The sequence below is a fragment of the Ochotona curzoniae genome, unplaced genomic scaffold (assembly GCF_017591425.1).
Source record: "Ochotona curzoniae isolate NIBS_2020 unplaced genomic scaffold, NIBS_Ocur_1.0 contig_4105, whole genome shotgun sequence".
NCBI lineage: Eukaryota > Metazoa > Chordata > Mammalia > Lagomorpha > Ochotonidae > Ochotona > Ochotona curzoniae.
In genome coordinates, this window is record NW_024466129.1 from 2939349 (window position 1) to 2961944 (window position 22596).

Here is a 22596-nt window from a genome sequence, read left to right on the forward strand (position 1 = left end):
TCTGATTGGCATCCGTTTTACACAAAACTCTGACAGATATGTAAATGCTAGTCGGAAAAGGGATCACAGAGCTCCCTTTCAATAACGTGTGATTGTACAGGTCGAACACACATGATAACAACAGGTGACTTGAAGCCTGAGCTGAAACTGTGTGAGTGAGAGAGCTCTGTGTGCGTGGAGAAGAGCTGTGGGTTTACCACCGGGAGTCACTGCTGCTACTTTCACCGGACAAGTCCCTGATGGGTAGAAGACCAAGGAAGGGGAAGAGAAAGACAAACTTGGATGGAAATCCCAATAGCAATGTGATGTCTTTACTTGGTTGTTGATATGGATGGATCAGGGATTTGCACTGGTTGCTATGACTGTCTCGGTAGTGAGGGGGATCCCTGGCAGAGTCTGAGAAAAGGCAAGGAGGGAGGCAATGGAGCTGCTCTGGCTGCTCCTGGGTGAAGCCTCAGCAGGGGCTGCTGATGAGAAGGCAGCCTCCGAGCAGCCTTGATGTCCTCACCTGTACTGAAGGCGGTGGAGGTGATGCCACTGCGGGAGGTGTCCTGGGCTGCCTGCAGGAGCACTGTGTAATCTGTGTTCTCCAGGAGGCCCTCCAGGCGGATCCAGGTGTCCTCTGCGTCCACGATGAGCTCCTGTGGAACAGAGGCAGGACTGAGTGAGTGGCCTGTAAAATGGGAAAGTGAGGTAGGAGAAGCCAAATCCTACGGCCAGCTGGGTCAGTACCACAGGGGCCAATGTCATGCTCTCCATGCCACTGTAAGCCAGGAGATGGCTCCCCTGTGGGATTGAGGCCAGCTCCTCTCGCACAGAGGCACACTGAGATAATTCAGGTACCTGGATTATTGACTCCGGTGGGCTCAGCTGAGGGGAGAAAGCAGCTGAGAAGGCAGGATCCTAAGCCTCCCTACTCCCGTCAAACAGGCTGGTTCTGCTTACATCTATTCTGTATGGTTGGCTTCTGCATACAATTTTATGTTCAAAACTGATTCCACTGCAAACAAAGATCTGGAAACCAGAGCTCTAGATGAACTGTTTCAACTGATAAGAGCAAACAGAACTGTGTCTTCTCTTTCCTGTAGGCTACATTGATGTAACATTTGTGAAGCTTATTGAGCAGCATGAAAGTCTGTTGAATTTGGTGTACAGCTTATGTTTGCTTGGTCCTGTCAGTGACAATTCATTCCAATCCCATGTATTTGAAACTCTCCAGTGCACACAGTGCCTTCATATTAACAACTGCCAGGCTGACGCCCTGCTGGCTGGTGGAGAAATGGGCTCATCAGTGCTTCGCCTACGTGTGTGAGGGATGGCATCAGGGCCTGGACTGCTTTCAGGTTACCTGGCTTGCAGACTGGGCAGCTCCCGTCTGGGCTGGCTCTGTGCCCATCACAGTAACCTACAAATAGTCCCTTATGGTGTGCTGCCTCCCTCCTCCCTCAGTCTCCACTGGTTGTTCCAGTGGTTAGCATTCATGTGACTGAACTTGGAGAATTTCCAACAAATACTCACCTTGCGGCTTCCGTCGGCAGATTTGTAGGTCAAGACATAGTTTTCAATCTCTCCTCTGGGAGGCTGCCAGGAGATCAGGGCACTCTGTCTGGTGACTTCACTGGCTGTCAGATTTGCAGGGGGGTCCAGGACTATAAAGAGGAAAACAAAATCCAAGGTGTGCCCAGCAACACCTCTCAGGGTCTCTCCTGACCAACTCAGTGGTCCTAGGGCTGTGGACCTCCGTTCTGGCCTAGACAACAGAGAGTGCTCCTGGATCAGAAGGCAGTGATTCAGCGCCCTGGTCACTGCTGAGCTCCTCCCCTTACACTGTCTGAATCTGTAGGTGTGACAGTGACATCATTCCATCTGATCCTCCGTACCTGGGATTGAGACACTTGTCAAACCCACACATCTGTGAGCCCACTCTTCAGTTTATAACACGCCCACATTTAGTCTTTGTCTGCTGGTCTCCTGCCATGGCCCCATGTAACGAGCCTTCTTAACCATGGTTATCCCTTTAATCTCCATCAGTTATTTCTGGGTCAGGTGCATTCCTGGTGCTGGGCTCTCTTGGCCTGATTCTACTGTCACCTAGATTTGAGGTGGGGGTAGAAAGCACACGTGTAGCCTCGGGCCAGGGGCTGCCGCTCGCTTGCTGTGGACTAGGGCCACAGTCTGCAGAAACAACAGCTCACAACTTCCCTGCCCACAGCCCGTAGATTACAGTCTCCAACACAAGGAACTAATTAAAGAAGCCCCCAAACCTGCAGGTGTACCACCCAAGGAAATGACCATGTACTCACGCGTAGAGAAGTTGGTAGTGATGGTGCCACTGGTGAGAGGCCCACTGGTGGCATACATGGCGACAGTATAGTGAGTGCTAGGGAGCAGGTCAACAAGCTGAAATTCCTCATTGACCCCATCAACCAGGATGGTCTCTCCAGCGACTGAAATCAGATGAACACAGAGCCAGACTGAGCTCTCTGCTGAGGAAAGGTCTACCACTCCAAAGGCACTTGACGAGGGCTCAGCATTAATTCAGCATTGAATTCTGGAAAAAGTCTTTTCCAAATAAGCTAGATTAGCATCTTATTTCATTCAGGCATTTCTTGCACACTCTTTTTTTTTTTTCTTAAAGCGTTATGTATTATTTTTATTGGAAAGTCACAAATACACAGAGAAGGAGAGACAGAGAGGAAGATCTTTCATCTGCTGGCTTACTCCCCAAGTGGTCACAAAAGCTGGAGCTGAGCCGATCCGAGGCCAGGAGCCAGGAGCGTCTTCCGGGTCTCCCAAATGGATGCCAGGATCCCAAGACAATGGCCTGTCCTCTACTGCTTTTCCAGGTCACCAGCAGGGAGTTAGATGGGAAGTGGATCAGCCAGAATACAAATCAGCATCCATTTTGGATCCTGGCATGTGCAAGGCGAGGACTTTAACCACTAGGCTACCGTGTGGGGCTCCCAATGTCTTTATAATTTCAAAGGTCCTTCTTCTGCTTTCTCGGGCCATAAGAAGGGAACTGGTTAGGGGTGCCCCAGAGCTCAAACCAGCACCCATATAGGATCTTGGCACATGCAAGGTCAGGACTTTAGCCATTAGGCTACTGCGCTGGGCCCTGCTACTATCTCTCTTTATTCCTTCACTATTATGGTTACCTTTCTCTGGAATGGTGAGAATTTATCATGTTAATCATGAAATTAAAAATCCAAAAGGGGGCCAGAGCTGTGATGTAGTGGATTACGCTGCTGCTTGCTGTGCTGGCATTCCGTATGAGCAATGTTCATGTCCTGGGCTGCTCCTCTCCTGATCCAGCTCCCCGATCATGCACCTAGGGAAGCAGGGAGGATGGCCCAGGTGCTTGGACGTTTGGTACCCGGGTGGGAGACTTGAACACAGTCTCTGATTCCTGATTTCAGCCCAATGAAGCCATCTACAGACTAAGCCTGTCTCCCTCTCTTTATTTTTAACTTTGTCTTAAAAAAAAAAACAAGAAATCTTTTAAAAAGAGAGAGAATTTAGAATAATAACTGTCACGTATTGACCAATTAGACAAACAAGTTCTGCTTGTACCACTGATGTCATTTCGTGAGGTCTGAGGATAGCCATGTGATATTATTATTCAAAGAGCCTTTCTAGAAACATTCCCCTTACCCTAAGACCATCCTTCTAGGACTGATTCCTCGTACCATGAGCATTGACTTCTGTTGCGTTTTGCCTGGTTGGTTGAGCTTTTGGACACTTTTAAGTTTATTAAACATAGTCTTGAATTTGAATTCCAATAATTACCAGTTTTGTTTTATACACAGATTTGGTAAATATGTCTTCTCTGAGTTTGTTCAAGCTGTTGATAAAACTGTTCAATAGATTAGATCCAAATCTTCTGTTGGGCAGTTAGCACACTTTTTAACCATTCAGATTTAACAAAGTTTAACAGTTAACAGTTTACCAGGTACATATTCAAATTAAGCAGGGCCTGAGGTTTCAAGTTTCTGTGGCCTAACCACATAGAAATACACACAAAGAAATTAAAAATACAGATTGATTCTTCGGAAGAGCATTCGGAATGGTGCTGTCCTTGTGATATGCTTTGAGATACGTTGTGCTAGTCAGTGGCTGCAGCCACACCAAATTTCTCATGCTCTCCCACCTCTGGAAATGTACCTGGTTTTCTCTTTCTTGAGATTTCTTTCCCCATCCCACCCTTCTCTTTATCTAAGATCCATGCTTGGCCGCTCACACTGAGCTGTAATTATATACTTTCTGTATCATCCCTAGGAGTTAGTTTTCATGAAGACCAGGACTTTTGTTTCTGAATTCTCATAGCTCAATAAAGTATGTGGCCTGTGGGAGTGTATCAGAGGTATGTGTTAAATGATTGAAGTTAATAGCTAAGATGGAGTGGAGTACATCTAAAAAAAAGGGGAAAACAAACAAACAAAGGAAATACAGGATCACGGTATGCATGGAGGGGTGGTAGAGTTGAGGTGGGTCTTGTATGCATGCAAAGGCATTAGACATATCCATAATAATGATAGTCTTTTCCATAGGGGCTATTCAATTAGCCCTAACCAACTTCAAACATGATCCATCAGGTATTTTTGCATCTTGACTGATGCAAACTGGCCAACTGGCAGGTGGAGTTTACTAATGGCTTGTTCAAATACAAATGTGTGGGCAGAAGAGCAAGGGTGTACAGGCATTTGACACAGCAGTTCAGATGCTGGTGGAATGCCCCACAATCCACGTCTAGGTCCCCTGGTTTGAGTCCTGTCTCTGTTCCTGATTCCAGCCTCCTGTTAAAGTGGACCCTGGGAGGCAGTGGTGATGGCCTAGCTAGCTGAATCCACTTGATGGTGCCCCTCACTCCTGGCTTTTGCCCCAGCCCAGCCATTGCACACACTTGTGTAATGAACCCTTTCTGCATGACTCTCAAATGAAAACAAATAAAAACCTGAAAAAACAAAGATATACAATGGTTTCAATAAAACCTAGTGGATAGACTAATATGAAATAATGATTAATTTTTCAATTTGTGTGATTGTTTCAATTTTTACATGACTTCTTTGCAGCTTACAGAACTGGCTTTTATGCCATTTTGAAAATCAAAACATTTGCTCATCTTCTGGTATCTTTGTTCTCTAAATTCTTAAATATAGCCTGCAATAATTCTGAGGTTCTTGTTTAATTTAGGCCAGCGCGTAATTTCCCTGGGCCCACAGTCTTGGAGCTCAGCACTGTCTTACTCTGGCTTTTCTACTCAGTGTCAGATAGTTGAAGTTGATAACCATGATGGACAGAAGGCAGGTGAGATGATTATTTGGTGCTTTAACCATTTGAGCTGGAAATGAGTAGAGATCCAAACAACAGTTGAGTTGTTCTGAGTTTGTTTTGACCTGTTAGTTTGTATAATCTGCTCGAAACTTGACTCTATACCTTTAGTGTCCTTCTTGCTTGGTAAATATCTGGAAGGGTCTGCATTTTTTATGAGTTTTTTGAGGCGAGTCTTCACTCACTTCCAAATTTTGTCTTGTTTTCTGTTGTATTTGTCTTTGGTGGCATGCGCAACTTTTCAATTCTTATAGTTCATACGCTTTGAAGGTATTTTCAGGGCTTTGCAGCATAATCGAAGCTGAGAAATGCCTTATCTATCCATCAGCTTGACAAATTTTTATTTTTGTTTTTTTCACTTCCTTTCTGGTCTGCAGCCCCAGTGCCCACCATCCTCACTTGCCTGGCACAGGTCTAGCACATACCCACCTGCAAAGTGTGTGAGAATGATGACATAATTCTCCACTTCACCCATTGGCGCCTTCCACTGCAGCAGGGCTTCGGTGGGTGTGATGTTGGTAGCAACCAGACCCACAGGGTTATCCATGGCTAAAACAGAACAGGGGGGCAGAAGCCAGAGGTCAGAAGAGCCGTAGGATGGAAAGGCAGCACAATACCTAGAGTTTCACTCCTGATTCACATCTGCTGATGTGTTGTGCAAGATGGGGAAGCCAATGTGCCTTTCTCCACTCTGGTTTCATCAGCCTCTCTGTCTTTTCCTTTCCCTCCTTCCTCTCCAATACCCAATTGCCCCCTGACTGTCCCAGTTCTCCCTTTTAAGGAATCCATTGGTTTATTATGTGCAAAACTCTGTGTCTCAAGTGGAATAGAGAATTTAAAGGCATCTCCGTTGTGTTTTAGACATTTCAAGTCACATGGAGAAACTAAAAACACAGAGGAATTGTAATTCTTTAGTTAAGGAGATAAGCACATTTGTCAGACTGTTTATAGTTCTACAAATGTAAAGATGTGCCTTGTACAAAGATCCTGGGAAGATCTTGATGAATTTTGGGAAGAAGGAAGTGAGCATCAGGAGGGCCAGGCTATGGCCAGCACTGAGGATTAACAAGTACTCAGGGGATACTTGACTGGCTGAGCCTTGGGTTGCCTCTCCGGCTACATCTGATCAGTGAATTCTTGCTTCCCTACTCAAAAGTCTCACTGGGGCTGGACCGAGTCCTGGATGTCTTTCTCAATGTGCTGAGACTTGAGAGAATTCTCACAGGTTTCTGGAGGCCAAGAGAGCCTATCAGGAGACAGGGTTTACTTGTCATAACACCATCTTCCATTCCTTATTTGCCCATGCTAGAAGCCTTTGCTTTTCTACTGTGGTTTTTTTTCTATAAAGTTGCAGCTTGTGTAGTAACGGATGGTATAACAGCAGTTTAGGTTGTTGGAAAAAAAATTCTGTTATATTGATTTTTTCTCTATCTGAAAACTTTCTAGTTTTGAAATTTTTATCCACCTATTGTCATTTTACTTGAAAGCCAGAAAAAGGGGAATAGAAAGAGAGTGCCTGCAAGAGCAAGAGAAAAACAAAGAGATTTTTTTTCCTTCTATTGTTTTACTCTCCCAATTCCTACAAAGGACAGAGCCAGGCCAAGCTGAGGCGAGGATTCTAGAACTGAATCCACATCTTCCACATGCATGGCAGGGACATGAGTTCTTGAACCTTTATTTGCTCTCTCCCAGACACATTAGCAGGAAGCTGCATCAGAAACAGAAGAAAATGTGTTTCACAACTAACGGTTCAATATGGAGTGCATGTGTCCCAAACAGCAAGTTAATCATGGTACCAAACACCTGTTCTGTTTATTGCTTTGGCTTGCCTGTGTCCATCACCATGGCCATAAATTGATTTTATAACCTAAATTTGACTTCCTCTGGAGAGCATCAGGCCAGGGTACCTGCAGCTGGTTGATGCTTTGTGGCCACAGGTGAGGAAGAATTTATCATGACTAAGATAACAGCACTTTCTCCCTTGGGGTAAAAATTCCTTCTCTGAGTCCTTTCAAAGGTTGGATTGCAGTGGAGGTGGTGACAGGCAGAACAGCAAGTTAAGTCTGCCTGCATGCCATGCTGGAATCTCCCAGCTGTTTCCTTCTAGTGCCTGTTCTCTGCCAGGCAGCAGATGATTCCCTAGTATTTGAATCCTTGTTACTCAAGTAAGACACCTGGGTGGAGTTCCAGCCATGACTGCTGTGGACGTTGTAGAATTGAATAAGCAGATGGAAGATCTCTATTTCTGCCTTTCTACTATTATCTATCTATCTATCTATCTATCTATCTATCTATCTATCTATCTATCATCCATCTGTATCTATTTCTAATCCCATCTTTAGTTCTAACTCTAGCTCTTACTCTGTTGCTGTGTCTTCCAATTAAACTTCAAAAAAAAAAATCAGATGGGATGATTTAGATTCCAGTTCTGAAATCCAACTCTATTTCAGGCCTTAGAAAAGAGACTTTTAAATTGAAAGTTCTATGAGAATCTCTAACTGAAACCACCAAGACCCCTAGAGGGTGACTCCAAACTCTTAGGATTGTCAGTGGGAGAGAATTTCCCCTCCATAACACAGGGAGCCGAAAGGATTCTAGGATTAAAGCCTCAGACTTTGGTATCAGGGTCACTTAGGAACCAGAACAATGGCTCTTTGCCTCTTATGATGGCTGCAGGTCCTCAGCCAGCATCCCGACTGACACACGATAGGGAGACTTACCCACCTGTGTGTACTGACACACGATAGGGAGACTTGCCTACCTGTGTGTACCAGAGTACAGATGCGCTCACTCTCCTCCCTTCCCCGTACACTGTTGAGGCTGATTTCATATTCAGTAGCTGGATACAGCCTGGGGACGGTGAATTCGGTCACAGTGTTGGGCACCACTGAGCTGTCCAGCCGTCCCACTATGGGAGAACAAAATCCACAGTAAGGCTCAGGGTCTCTCTCACCAACACAGTCCAGTGTAAAAAGGGAGCCCAGTGGCACTGATGGGAGAGAGATTGAGTACCTAGCAGGCAAGGGAGATGAGTGGACCATTGTCCACGAGCTGGGAATGTGGGACCCTAGGAAGACTTGGCATGTTGGTGCTACCATTTGATTGTACGGACTTCTTAGAGCAAAGAAAAATAAGCTTCTTATGGGGCTTTCCAATAAACTGGTCTTCTCCAAGGTAATTATGTGGAAAAGGCACGGAGAGTATAGCTACAAAAAGTAGCTCATGCAGTCCAAAGTCAGGGTAGCCTAGAGAGCTGCCATGCCCCTCATCGCAAGTGGGCTGCTCTTCACTTGGTTCACAACGCCACATACACTAGCAAAACTGGCAGGATATGGGCAAGGTCTGGGCCAAGTTTCTCTGACTTAGAAGTTTTCTGGAGGGACAAAAATAGGACTCCATCACTGTGGTTGCCCTTCAAGGCTCCATGTGTGTCTTCAGCTGTCCGCCAGATTCCAGCCTTGACCTTGACACTCTCAGGACAGAGAATATGAGCTCATTTCTTTTGGGGATCCTTGTTTCCCATTGTCCTGCTTAGACAGCTGTGTCTAATATTCTCTGCTGGGGAAGGACCTGCTTTCTGGATGAGTGTATTTATGTCTGTCGTGGGAAGAATTGGTAAGAATGTGCTCCTGTCAGTCTATTCTCGCTGTGAGAGAGGACCCCAAAGAGGGAATGACAAGCACAGGCAGGGGTCAGGGTCAGGCTGGGTCTCCCATAGTAACCTTGGCCCAGCTCCAGATCTCACATCTCTTACCTTGGGTGGGTCGATAAGACACTCGGTAGTAATCAAAAGCTGCAACAGGGGGGCTCCAGGAGACCGTCACTGAGTCTTTGGTCACATTGCTAATTGTGATGTCTTTTGGTGGATCAATTCCTACAAGGACCCAGATAGTTGCAAGGAAAAAGAAAGCATAGTGTGAAAAAGTAGTTGCTATCTCTGGATTTCCTAAAGCCTGCTGATCAAGTATAATTGGTATCCCAGAAACAGACAAGACTGCCCAACGAACCATGGGCAGGCTGATGTCTTATCTGAAAGCTTGGTAGGTGTGGGCCAGCCGCAGAGCGCAGAGTACAGAGTGTGTTAGCAACATAAAGTCCGCTGGGAAGGTTTGTGTCTCTGTAACAATTACTATCTGTCTGGAGGCCAACTAGGAACTTGCCTTTAAATTTGTTTGTTTGCTTTCCTGACCTGGGAATAACATGGTCATTTTGTTTGGGGAAATTTCTTTTGGATAATGCAAACTGTCTGTGGTGGCTTATTCGTTAACAGGCACCTTTGGTTTGATTTGAAGAAGAAAAGGAAAGGAAGAAAGAAAGAGAGAAAGAAAGAAAGAGAGAAAGGAAGAAAGAAAAAAGAGAAAGAAAGAAAAAAGAGAAAGAAAGGGAAAAAAGAGAAAGAAAGGGAAAGGAAAGGAAAGGAAAGAAAAGAAAAGAAAAGAAAAGAAAAGAAAAGAAAAGAAAAGAAAAGAAAAGAAAAGAAAAGAAAAGTTACTCCTCTGTTGAGGAGTTTCAGAGCACAAGTCCAGAACAAACCCACTTTTGTAAATTATATTTTCATTTCTGCTGTGTACTTTGACTGCTAGAGAATCAGTCTACTCGTCCAGTTTGTGAGTTCTTGTTGTTCTATAAGAAACTACCTAAGTGTGTATCTTATTACTACCAGACACTTCATTTTGAGAATGATGAGATGGGAATGACACAATCTCAACTCCATGCTCTGAATCATTTTCTTTGTTCGTCCCCTGTACCTGTTGGGCAATAAAGCGTCTACAGAGAAGGTGCAGGTGTGTCTTCACTGTTCAGGGACTTCTCTTGTGGATGAACTTTCTCTAGGGAATCCCCCTAGACCTCTGGATGGTTGCATTCAATCCTTGACCTCCTCAAGCTGTTGGGTCGTCTGGCCTTCCAGATGGAGATTTCCCATCTCATGTAGTACTAAGCAAAGTAGCTGTTTCAGGGTTACTCATAGAACTTCCCTAGCTTGCAAGGAAATTTACCAGTTCTTGACTGTTTCTCTTTTTAAATGTCGGTGACTTGGACCCAGTGCCATGGCTCAGTGGCTAAATCCTTGCCTTGTATGCACTGAGATCCCATATGGATGCTGGTTCATGTCCCACTGCCCCACTTTCTTTCTCTTTCAGATCCCTGCTGGTGGCTTGGGAAAGCAGTTGAGGACAACCCAACATGTTGGAATCCTGCACCCATGTGAGAATTCTGGAAGAAGGTCTTGACTCCTGGCTTCGGATCAGCTCAGCTCTGGCCGTTGTGGCCACTTGGGTATTGAACCAGTGGATGGAAGATCTTTCTGTCTGTCTCTCCTTCTGTAAATCTGACTTTCCAATAAAATAAATAAATATTTTTTTTAAAATGCCAGTGACTTGTTAAAAGCTGCTGTGGGATCATGCCTCACCAACTGCTGCCAAGCCCTCTAGACTCACCTGTTGTGATGGAACCCACAATGGGCTCAGAGGTCACCGTGCCATGGATGGCCACCAGGTTCACGATATACTCGGTGGCTGGCTGCAGGCCCATCAGGACAGCATGCCTCTTGGTGGCATCCAAGGAGACTTCCATCATCTCCTCCTCTTCATCTCGGGGGCTGTAGTTCAGTATGAGTCTGTCTGCCGGGGGAGATGGGTCACTCCAGGTGATGTTGACGCTGGAGGAAGTCACATGAGAAAAGTGCAGATGGGAGATTGGGCGGAAACCTGCCAAGCACAGGAAAGGACATGTGAGGTGGTTGTCACTGGGTAGAGGAGGGCCTTCTTTCTTGCTGATTAGGGCTAGACTGCACCTGCTGAGCTGTAGGTCCCTTCTTCATCCCACACACTTTCCCTAGTCCTATTACTTGTATTTTTTCTAACCCATACACTGAAAACTGAATTTTGACAAACCAGGAAACACCTCTGTCAGTTATTCACATTACTGATTCAGGATTTAAAATCTCTCCTATGGGAGAAATTTAACCTGAACCTGTGGATGCTCTGGGTGCCTGCTGGTTTAGCGCAGGCAGGGACTAAAAGGATAGAATTAGCTATAAGGTAAAGGTGGTAGGACACCAGGCATGCATTTTTTTAGGCAAGTGATAGCATTGTTTGCCCCTGCCATTTATTGCACTGTACTCTTGTATGGAATTATGGGGTCACCCTCTCTTGTTCTCCCCGTCTGAAGGAAATGGGTCCTTGGCAGTTACCTGTGAAGGCATCCACAGTGGCCTCCAAGCTCTGCTGTCGACCCCTTTCTGCGGTGATGGAAATGATGTACTCTGCCCCAGGCTCCAGATCTGTCAGTGTGTATGAAGTCCTGTCCTTGGGCACAGTGATTTCAGAGGCAATTCCCGAGGAAGGGGTAAAGGTAATTCGGTAATGGTCAATGGGGCCCCTGGCCTTGGTCCAGATGAGGGAGATGGAGGTCTCTGAGGAAGCTGTCACCATAAAGTCTCTGGGATTGTCGAGTTCTGTGAATCAACACAAGTGCCCTTATTAATGTGAGTATGCCCTGGGGGTATCCAAGCCCCTGGCAGGCCCACTACCCACGAGCTCCAGCTTGTCATTGCTGATGCTCGTCTTCCCTTGGGAAGATGAGCAGGATCTCGACAGACAGGTGAACGGCCAGCAGAAGGGCACTGTTAGCTCCAACATTACCAGAACACATCTGCCTCTGGGACAAAGCTGCCTGCTCGTTTTCAGGCCCTCCATGTTCATTTTAACCCAGCCTTTCTCAAGAAGCCAGCCAGGGCAAACACTGACATGACACATTTGGGTTGTTCTGATCATTGGCGTGTGGGCAGCTAAATAGGAGGATTCTTAGGAAGCTCGCCATTGCTCCAGAAGATGGAACTCCAAGTTGCATGTCAGGTATCAGTGTTTGGGCACAGGGAGGATGTTGTCCTAGGCTGATAATTGCTCCCTGTAGGAGATGGGGGTGGAGTGGGTCATCTTCTGACTGAGCCTGGCTGGGACAAACTCCCATGGTCCCGGGTCCTCTTCCTCACCATTCTTCTACTCACCAGTCCTGGCATTCATGGTGGCAGGCACACTTTGCTGTGCATTCATAATGGCAGATATTCCAACTCCATATTCAGTGCCAGGTACTAGATCTATTGGAAGATGCAGAAGCAAACATTATTTGGTCTGTGTGTTAGGTGTGGAAAACGCTAAAAGGAAGGAGGAAATGATCTTATATCTGTTCAGATCTTGCGTTTACTCCTTCTTGAATCTTCTCCTAATTTGCCTCTAAGGAAATGCTGGTTTCACTTCATGAGAAATCCATCCAATCCATAGGTGACACCAGCTGTGCAGAGCATCTTTCTTGCTGCAGGTCTGAGGAAGGCAGTTAGCTGCCCTCAGCAGCTACCTGCTAGGTGCATTCTCCCGTAAAGGATTCCCCCACGCAGTTAGAGTGCCATACTGATTAGCAACAAGGAGGAGGCTTCTTGCTTAAATCGTGAGTAGAACACTGTGCAATCAGGATGTATAATGTGGAAATGAACCATAAAGCATTTCTTGAGCGTTGCATATAGATCATATTCCACATGTGGAGAGACAAGCTGGGGCCCTGTGGAGGACCCCTGGGTCCCTTCTAGGAAGCAGTGGTAGCTGGGTTTTCTCTCTGAGCACAAAACTGTCAGGCCATTCGTATACTGATGTGCAGATGCCCTGGTATTGCCAGTTCCACAACCAAGGTCAGGAACTCAGGCTCCTGGATGTTCGCAACTACAGTTCTGGTTTGAGGGTGGCTTTTGGAGCCTCTAGGAGGACGGAAAGTTAACCAAAAGCTGTTCAGTGAAAGGGTGCCCGTCTCTTGGGGAATCTTTTGGGGGTTAGTACAGGAGATCACTGGGAGACTCCCAGAATATCCAGAATCCTCTGGGATCTCTCCCTTCCCTCTTCCCCATCTGACTGGTGTATTCGTTTGCTATTGCTACTGTGACAAATTGGACCATTTAGTGACTTACAATAACAGAAAGTTTACGCAATTTTATTGTCTTGCAATGCAGGAAGTGTCAAGTCAGTCAAGTCAGCAGAGCTATATTCCACCCGGCAGTTCCATAGCAGGCTGCCTGGATGCCCGCGGTGGTGGTCCCCTCATCCATCGTTAAAGCCTAGTATGATCAGATCTGTTTGTTTTCCAGCCTCAGCTTCCACTGTCACAGTTACTCTGCTATGCCCACCTTAGAAGCACCCAGGGATCACACTGAGCCCACCAGGACAGCACAAGATAACTGCCCCATCTCACAATCCAAAAGTCAACTACATCGGCAAAGTTCCCTTCTTGCCACCTAAGGTGACATATTCACAGACGCTGAGGATTAGAATTGTTCCACCTACCTCCCCTGGCATCAAACTGCTCCTTGTTGATTGGCAGCAGGGTTGTAGAAAAGAGCTGGAAAATCAAATTTTACCTGTCCATCATTAGCCTGTGGGGGCGCTCCAGAACCAAGGTGGATCTTAATGTTGTTCTGGGCTTCTGTAAAATGTATGCCTTTTCATGTTAAATATATTGTGCAGCCTCACCACCCCTGGGAGGAAACTGAGACGAATAGTCTTTTCCCATCTGTGCTGGTTTATTGGGTCTGTTGTTACTTAAGCCGTCTCAATGGGACTGGAGGCTAGAACTCTGCAAACAAGGTGTCACGCTCCCTGTGAAGGTTTCAAGGGATGGATGGCTGCTGCTCCCTTGCTTCCTGGGTTTACAGCTGCATTGCTTCAATCTGCCTGTATTGTTTCATGGTCTTCTTCCTTTGTGCCTTCTCTTCTCCTTATGAAGAACCTAGATTTAAGGTGTACCTTGGTCCAGGCTGACCTTATCTTAATTTGATCATGTGGATGTGAAATCTGGACAGCACATTATTTAACATAGAGCCCTTTTTTATTTAAAAAAGTGGAGGCACAGAATGGAGATGAGCTGGCTGATGCGCTTGGCTCAGGTCTTTGGGGAGGACCAGGATGCCTTCCTCTGCCCCCTAGTCCCGATTTTCCCAGGATCCACACTTTCGATAGGAATTGCTTTAAGTAACCAGTTGCTTCAGGTAACTGACACATGTCTTTGGTTTAGCCCAGGGTAATGCTGCATGGTAGCCAGGACTTTCACATCTGCTGGTTGGTACGGCTTAAGTGTAGCCCGTTAACAGATAGCCTCATGCTTGACTACGGAAGAGCCTACTGGGACTTTAAGGAACATAGCGTCCAAATCCTGTTCGGGCTGTCATCAGATTTAGCTCTCGTTATCCTTTCTCAAATCAGCTATCCATATCCTGGTCCCTACTTATTTATTTCTCTAAACTATCAGTATAAATGGCAGTGAAGTTTGAGGTTTGAAACTTTGAAGTCAGAAATACCTCTGTGATGAGACCAGGCTCTGCCAGTTTCTAAATGTGTGACTGTGGTCACCTGACATCTCCGAACCTCAGTTCCTGTATGTTGGAAATGGTGTCTATCTCAGAGGTCCGTTGTGAAATGAACCAGTGTGTTTACAGTACAGTGGTTGGCCCATGCTGATAGTAGCTAATAAGATTATTATTTTACACAAAAGCTATTCTGGGATTTCAGGCTCACTCATTGTGAACGTTTTCATCAGCTCAGAAAGTGCCTCTGGTGGATACCGGTTGATCTGAGGTACCTCTGTTGTTGCTTTTTTGTTAAGGCTAGACTGCTGGCTCTGATGAAAGCCTGGCATTGCAGGAGTCCAGGAGCCAGTGAAGAGCAGACTGGCTGGGCCGAGTACCTGTCTTGAGACTGAGTGAGTGCTTGCACAGCTCTCGGATGCATTCAAAACACACATCCATCTTCGTCAACACATGGTGTGACTTGCAAGTACATCCTTGGTTGGAGAAATTAGATTACCTTTGGGACATAAACTACTTTTCTCAGGCAACTGATTGAGACCTTCAATTGTTTATAATGAAGTAGAAATTCTCCAGCATAGATGAAGAGTGGCAGATTGTGGAAGGAAGACAGAAATTATATGTTGCCAAATAGATCTAACATGTAAGGTTTCCATCTGAGTTTCTTATTTATGAAGCTTAAATGAAACGTTCAATAATTTACAACAGACTCCTCTTTTCCCAGAGAACAGCAGCGTAGCATTTAAAGCACTCTCTTCTCAGGCTCTCTGTCTAGGGGCTGGGGAAATGGGGCTCACGGACTGGTTGGTGCCTGCTGCTTTCCTTTGATTTTCAGCAGCTTTCTTCCTGTGTTACAAGTGAGTTGTTGCTCTTTGCCAGCAGGTAAAATACATTTCTGCTGGAAAAAAAAATGTGCATTGGAGTCACATCCAGCACTAGCAGCACGCCCAGAAATTTCTCACTTTTTAAAGCTCCCACTGCTCTCCATCAATGCACCCTTTATCTTTCCATCCTACTCCTGCAACAGGTAGCCTATCAGTGGCTCAGTCCCCTTGCTTGACAAAAGTCCAGAAAATCTGTCGCATAGGAAACCATCACTTTCCAGCCCTTATAAAATCTCCTTTGTTCAACTTGGAGGTTGATGCTTTTCTCAGCTCCTTGACCTCCCATTCATTCCTCTCTGACCTGCTAAAGCACACAGTTTACCTACTCATCAAATACTATTGAGGATCCCCATTGTGCCAGGCACAGGGTGCTATGGTAAGGATGCCAGGGGGAGCTGCATGGATACCAGCCTTGCCCTGTGGGGGGGTGAAAAGGATCAGTACTGAAATAGTAAATTCATTATTTATCGAGCCATCCATAATATACCAAATCTTGAAATACTTACGATAATCTAGAATAAAAATGAAGAAGAAAAAATGAAAGTTTTGAGCGTTTGATGGCAGCAAGTGCAGTTATAACCATAACTTCTACACTTGATCTTAGCCAAAAGGCTGAGAAGCGATATAACCATAACTTCTTAGAGACTCAGCTGTGTGAACTCAATGAATTCCCCCCATAGCCCCTGGGGGCAGGCATCGCTCATCAGCAGCTAGGCTCAGAAGCACCCACCCTTTCACCAAGGTCTCAAAGAGAACATTTGCTTAAAGCCCTTGTTTTGTCTGACATAGCACAGCATGGTCTCAGTCCCTAAGTCTTACAGGTTAGTAAGGGGAGTGGAGTAAGCTAACTAGAATTGGAGAAAACAAAACTACCCTATGGACCGCAGCCTAAAGGCCATTTCAGAGGGATACAATATCAATGTGGGCTGCAAGAACTGGGGATGGCTTCCTGGGGAAGGGACTTAAATTGAACCTGCAAAGTTGATTGGGAAAATGGAAGGAAGGAAATATTGACTTCTTCAGTGGTCAGAGTGGGGCATGGTCAACAGCCATAGGTTCATTAGGGCTTCAAAGCAGTGGAGACTGGCAAATTCTCTGCTGCACTCCAAGAACCATGGTGACAGGCAGAAAGACTTGTTTTCTCCTTTTAGGAGACCTGTTCTTCAGGCTTACTGATGCTTAGAGAAAAAGAAATGCAAGAATGAAGACTAGAGAAACAGTGATTCCTGTGTCTTTTAATGGAAACTGTAGGTACTGAGGCCTACAGAAGTGTGGAGTTCAGGTAGCCATGTGGAAATATGACCTCTTTTCCTCCCTAGATCTCTGAGCTCCTTTCCCAGAGCCTGTTACTCTCAGGCCCACCACACTGAGGTTGATGGTTTTGTTGGTGCCACTGCACTGGATAACTGCCTTTCCATAGAAGAAAAAATTGAGGATCCTGTCTCACTGGGACCCACAGTCAATCTTTCAGTTATAATAGCAATTGTTGGTTTTCATGTTGACCTCCTCACAAGGGTTTAAGTCAAAGAACTGAATGTTTTTCAGTATGCAACAGAGCAAAAAATCACAGGAGACAGAACCAGCATGGCTGCAGAATGTGGGACGATGCTCAGGAGAGGCCTTCTGTATTGACAAGTGTCTGAGGGCAGGACATCCTAGGTGTGAGAACAGGGCATGCAACAGAGAGCTGGCACCTAACTCTTGAGAGCCTGAATGTAATATAGGAAAAAAAAAATGTAGGTTTTTCCTCACAGGGAAATTGTGCTGCAAGGGAGTTTGGAGGTCTGGGGTTTCATGAGCAGCATTGTATTTGGAAACAGAGGATCTTCTGCGAGGCCCTGCACTCACACCAGATAGGCATGGAGCTTTCCATTAGAGACGCCACCTTCATCCACGATGACACCGGCTGCTCCTTCAGTGTTCCCTGAATGAATCAGGTTTGGGAGGCCATCTCCCTGCTCCTTTGGATGTGGGTGTGAGCAAGTAAATGCCACATCAATCCTAAGGCAAGGACAGCCCAGCACAAACACCCAGAGTTAAATAGGCAGCCCCAAGGGGCACTTTCTGGTTGTCTGGGAAACAGCCACTCCCTCCTGCCCTGTAGGGATGCAGTGCCTGGGTCTTTACCACGAACCAGAGCTTGAAGTTGAAGAAGCCATTGTAGAAGCTGGAGACTTCCCAGCTGGCTTTTCTCTGCGGCCCCTTTTCCCCAGATTATGACACCTTTAGTTCCTGGCTCTGTGATGAGGAGATACTTCCGTTTGTAACCTACACCCTACCTTTCTGATGATCCCTGTTTAGAGGGTGCCTTCCCCACATGACCACTTGGGGTCACTGTGCCTCTGCCCAATGAAGCTGAACGTGGCTCGGCTCCGCCCTCAGGCCAGGTGCCCAGGCCCCTTCTTCTCTGAAGAGGCAGCAGGGCATCAGAGGTCTGGCACTGGGTTGGGGTTTCCACACTGGCAAGCAGGGAGTGCAGACGGGGTGAAGTGGATGGCTAGTGCCTTGGGCAGCATTCACCTGCTAGATGGGCACCTCCTGGAGTCTCAGGCTTCTCCCAGGAGGACCCTCCTGTGAGCAAGGGTATCACCTGCCTGTGTTCTCAGCATAGGACCCCATCTGAGTACTGGGGAGAAAATGTGGGGTTTGGTGCTGCACCTGTCCCGTACCCCTCGCCTCTTGGGGGTGTGGAATGTGGCAAATCACATCACATGCCAGTGTGTACACACAAGCTGTGTGTGTGTCATGTGTGGCTATCTGGGAGTCTTTGTTCCCCTGCCATTCTGTTTACCTTCACAGCGTAGCGTCTCTAGGACACCCTTGGGATCCCTACAGCGTGGCTTTGGTTCTTTGCAACTTGTTGACTGGACGGAGAGGTAGCCCTGGTGCAGGGAGAGAGCACTGACTGAAAAGGCTTTCAGGTGGGAGCGCCATGGAGTGGATGGCGGGGGCAGAAGGGCACTGGGGCTGGTGACAGCATGGTGCACACCTGGCCAGAAAGGCCAGATCCTTTGGCCTTGGTTTCTGCTCTTGGAGATCATCAGTTGTGGGCTCTGTCCATGAAGGCAGGCTGCTCCCATCCTGGGAAAGCATGGCAGCTATAGGCCATTCTGGTGACTGAGTAGAGGGGTCACTCAGAAGTGGCAGCCAGAGGACCTCTTGCAGTTTCAGTCAGTGTCTGTCAGGGAGGCTGGTGCCTTGACCAAATGCCAGTGGGGACTGAGAATCTCCTTCCTTCCTCATCGTTCTCCTTCCCTCCCCAAGCAGTTTTCTATGTATGTTATTGTTCCAAGAAAAGCAGAGTGGCAGCTCTATTTTCTGTGCCCCATTCTAACTCATCTCTCGGCTCACAGCTTCCTCAGCAGCTTGATTCTTCACTGTCTACAGTAGTTGGTTCACTGCGCTAAAGGCACTATCTTGGACTCATACCACCTCTTCTAACTCCTCCTCATGAAAACACTGTGAGGATGGTGGTGTCATTCCGCCCTTTACAGGTGAAGAAGCAGAGACTTGGAGAGGTCCAAAAGTTGATTGGTCCCAAAACACAGTGAGTGGCAAGCTTGAAGGCAGAGTACAAAGTCTGGATTCCTCACATCTCACACAGAGCAGAGCTTTCAAACACAACTGGATGCTTCCAGGTCTCTACACAGGCCAAGCGGCTGGAAAGACTTGACTCTGTATCATCCAGGCGGGCAGGGAGAGAGGAAGTCAGCTGGGATCTAACATCTCTCCTTTTATTCCCTTCTCTTTCCTGGTCTTTTCTGCACATGGATGTTGCGGCAAGAGAGTGAACAATGCTTGTAACATGTGTCTCAGCAAATACAAACGTACTTGATTCCCTTACGTGCCTATAATCCCTTCTTAAATCACGTAAAGCTATTTGCCTTTATAAATCTCTCCAGCAGTGAGCTCCCTGGGATAATTATGTGATATATATATATATATATATATATATATATTTTTTTTTTTTTTCCCCACAAGCCCAACTCCAGCACAAACACATCAACCTATCTTAGCCAACTCTATTCTATAACTTTCCTGCATCTTATGGATCTCTGGCAGATGCACTTGAACTGTCGCTTGCATTTTAGGGAGATATTTATTTGTTCATTCTCACTTTGTTTGAAAGGCAGGGAGACAGAAAGACAGAGAGTGGTCTTTCATTCACTGGTTTGGGACAAGTGGAAGCTGGGAGTCTAGGACTCCATCAGGTCCCCCACATGGGTGAAGGGAACCCAGGATCTGAGCTATCATCTGCTGTGCCCTATGGTATACATGAGTGGGGGTTGGGGGGGGTTGGGGCGGGCATGCTGGATTTAAAGCAGAAGAGCTGGCACTTGAGCCAGGTTCTCCCATGTGGAGTGTAGGCATCCAAAGCAGCTGTGTGACCATCTACCTCCACCTCTTACACGTTACTTCTCCAGGAAATGTAGCCATCAGAGGGAAATCTTCAGGGTGAGACTCAGGACAACTGGTTTTGAATCATACTCTCTTGTGAAGTTGGGGAGCAAGTTTCCAACCCCCCCCCCCCGCAGGTTCAAGCTCAGTTTCCTCATCTGTAAGTGGAGATGCTAACGATGCTACCTGATGTGGTCAGAGTACTGAATAAACTACCACTACGTGAAGGTGCCTGTAACGAGGATGATGATTGAAGAATGAAGGCAGACTTTTCTTGTTTTCCCCTGGTAGTGGGAAATCATAGCTTGAACGTGACTGGAGTTCTCTATGTCTCTCATGACTTTATGGCACAGCCTTCACCTGAGCAACTAGCCATCATTTTCCGTAAAACTGCTTAGTGCCAAATAAGCCTGCAGCTCTAGGCAGGGACGAGCTATGCTTAGAATCAGTTCTCTTCTGTAGCATTTCAGTTTGCTTGTTTAGCCTAATTTTTGTGAATGTCTCTAGCATTCTGCCAGCTGGTCTGTCCTTCCCACGTCTAATTCACCCCTGTTAACCTGCTTACTCAGCACATTTTCCCATCTCCTTGCTATATTTTGAGAAGTGCATGCTCTGGGAAACACATTTAAAAAATATTTACTTTAACTGGTCTTGTTTGGCAAGATGATCCGGGATCTCAGCTTGGGAGGAAAGAAGCTTTGATTACATCATTGTTGTTTGTTCCATGTTCTCTTTGCTGTGTAACCCTTGTCTACTTAGATAGCAAATACTTTTGCAGGAAGCCAAGACATAAGTTTAATAAACCTTCTGTCTGCAGGCACGCTGGCAGCCCTAATCCCCCATTGTTTTGCTCTGCTTCGCCTTTGTATCTAAAACCCATGCCTCATGTTTCTTGTCGTTCTCCCTGTCGGAGGTCCAGCAGGAAGGTATCTTGACATAGATGTGCTGAAGACGCCAAGAGCACAATGGCTAGTCCCATAGCCCCAAGGGGTGGCACCTGCTACTCAGCCTAGCACCATGGTGACCTGGAGCACCACCACCTCCTCCTCCACCTTGAGTCTAGTAACAGCCTCCTCTGTGTCTGTCCTGGCCTGGTCTGTACACACCTGGCTATTACAGCACCATGTTTAACATGCTTCGGTGACTCCATTACCCTCAAGAAGAAATACAGATTCTTTAAGAGGTAGTATATATATCAAGCTCTCACCTCGTCATTGGTCTCTTGTGGTCAATGTCCAAGGCAGAGTAAATTTTTCATTCATTCATTCATTCATCCATCCAAGAATACCAGTCTAGGACCTAGTGCTTGGGGATTCAATGATGAGCCAAAAGTAATGTGGCTCAACTTTCTGAAAACTTTAGATCAGTGTTGGAAACAGACAGTCATATCATGCCAGTGTATGTAAAGTGATGATCCAAGGATATTGCAAGGTGAGTGGTGATGAACAGCCAGTATTGCCTGGGAACAAACAGGCTCACTGGGAAATGGAAGCTGGTAATAACTGGGCAAAGAGGGAGGTGGGGAAGCTCTCAGGCAGAGAGAGCAGCATGTGACAGATGCTGTGGCAGGAGGACCATGTGTTTGAGGAGTTCATCACACAAACAGACTTGGAATACAGAGAGAGATGCAACAGACTTGGAATACAGAGATGCCAGGGAGTGGGTGCAAGGGGGTGTTGCAGAGGATGGGGGAGGAAGCAGGCATGCCTGATGGGCCATGCCAATGATCTGGGTTTATTCTAAGAGCATGGGGAGGTCCTTAGAATATACACACAAGATAATGGCACAGCCAGAATTGTCCCTTGGAAAGATCATTGATGGGTGACAGGTGGATTAGAAGGGATAAGAAAGAAAGGGGGAAGTGATTCCAGTGTTAAGGGGAAAAGATGTCAGTAGCTTAGATCAGATGTGACTGTGCCATGGAGAGGAACAGGCATATTTGGTGGTTATTTAAGAGATTTGATCAATAGGATTTGGTGCTGTGTTGGATGGGTTACAGACAGAGCCGTGAGGATGTAGACTCAAAAATCAATACACCCCCATGACATGGGCATTACTCACCTGTGAGAGTAGCCCTGGTGGTTGGACCAATGCTCCTGGGGATCGTCATCTCATGGTATTGTTCACCGGCCAGAGTGCTGTACACAACCTTGTACTCCTGAACCTCAGCCTCACTGTTGTCCCACTCCAGGTCAAGGCTGGTTGCTGTACGGGCACCAACCCGCAAGTTCTTAGGGGCATCAATCTCTAAAAGCAGACAGACAGTCCATCATTACACATGACAATGTGCACATGTGGTGCAATTTTGAACTTTGGAAAGCTTTGCGGGAGGTTCTGTGCCTTCTGACTTTCTGTCCAATATTCCAGAAGACTGTGTGGCTTCTGGTTAACACCAAGGTCTGTGTGCAGCACAGGTAGGGAGTGCTACAGGTAGGGAGGGTTTGCAGATTCACCTCTGGGTCAATCCCCGGCTTTGCTGTGTTTCCATCAGGGCTCTTTCCATTTTCAGAGGCACTTTAAGACCCAGGCAGATACCCCACTCACCATGCAGAAAGCAAATCTCTGTTTTAATTGCCTACGCAATTAACGCGCTCCTAGTGTAGAAGCCATCACCTGGAAAAGCACTTTGGTTAATTT

At 46.5% G+C, this 22596-nt stretch overlaps 1 protein-coding gene across 2 annotated transcripts in view; it reads right to left on the bottom strand.

The window, feature by feature from the left end:
- TNR (tenascin R) overlaps positions 1-22596 on the bottom strand; it is a 72621-nt gene that overhangs the window by 24349 nt on the left and 25676 nt on the right. For both annotated transcript variants that reach the window (XM_040984220.1, XM_040984221.1), the window contains 10 exons: positions 22021-22206; positions 12341-12430; positions 11525-11788; positions 10770-11039; positions 9086-9205; positions 8093-8239; positions 5761-5880; positions 2304-2447; positions 1519-1649; positions 509-641 (listed from right to left, as the gene is read on the bottom strand). In XM_040984220.1, the coding sequence (XP_040840154.1) occupies positions 509-641; positions 1519-1649; positions 2304-2447; positions 5761-5880; positions 8093-8239; positions 9086-9205; positions 10770-11039; positions 11525-11788; positions 12341-12430; positions 22021-22206 (1605 nt within the window). The remainder of the gene's footprint in view (positions 1-508; positions 642-1518; positions 1650-2303; positions 2448-5760; positions 5881-8092; positions 8240-9085; positions 9206-10769; positions 11040-11524; positions 11789-12340; positions 12431-22020; positions 22207-22596) is intronic.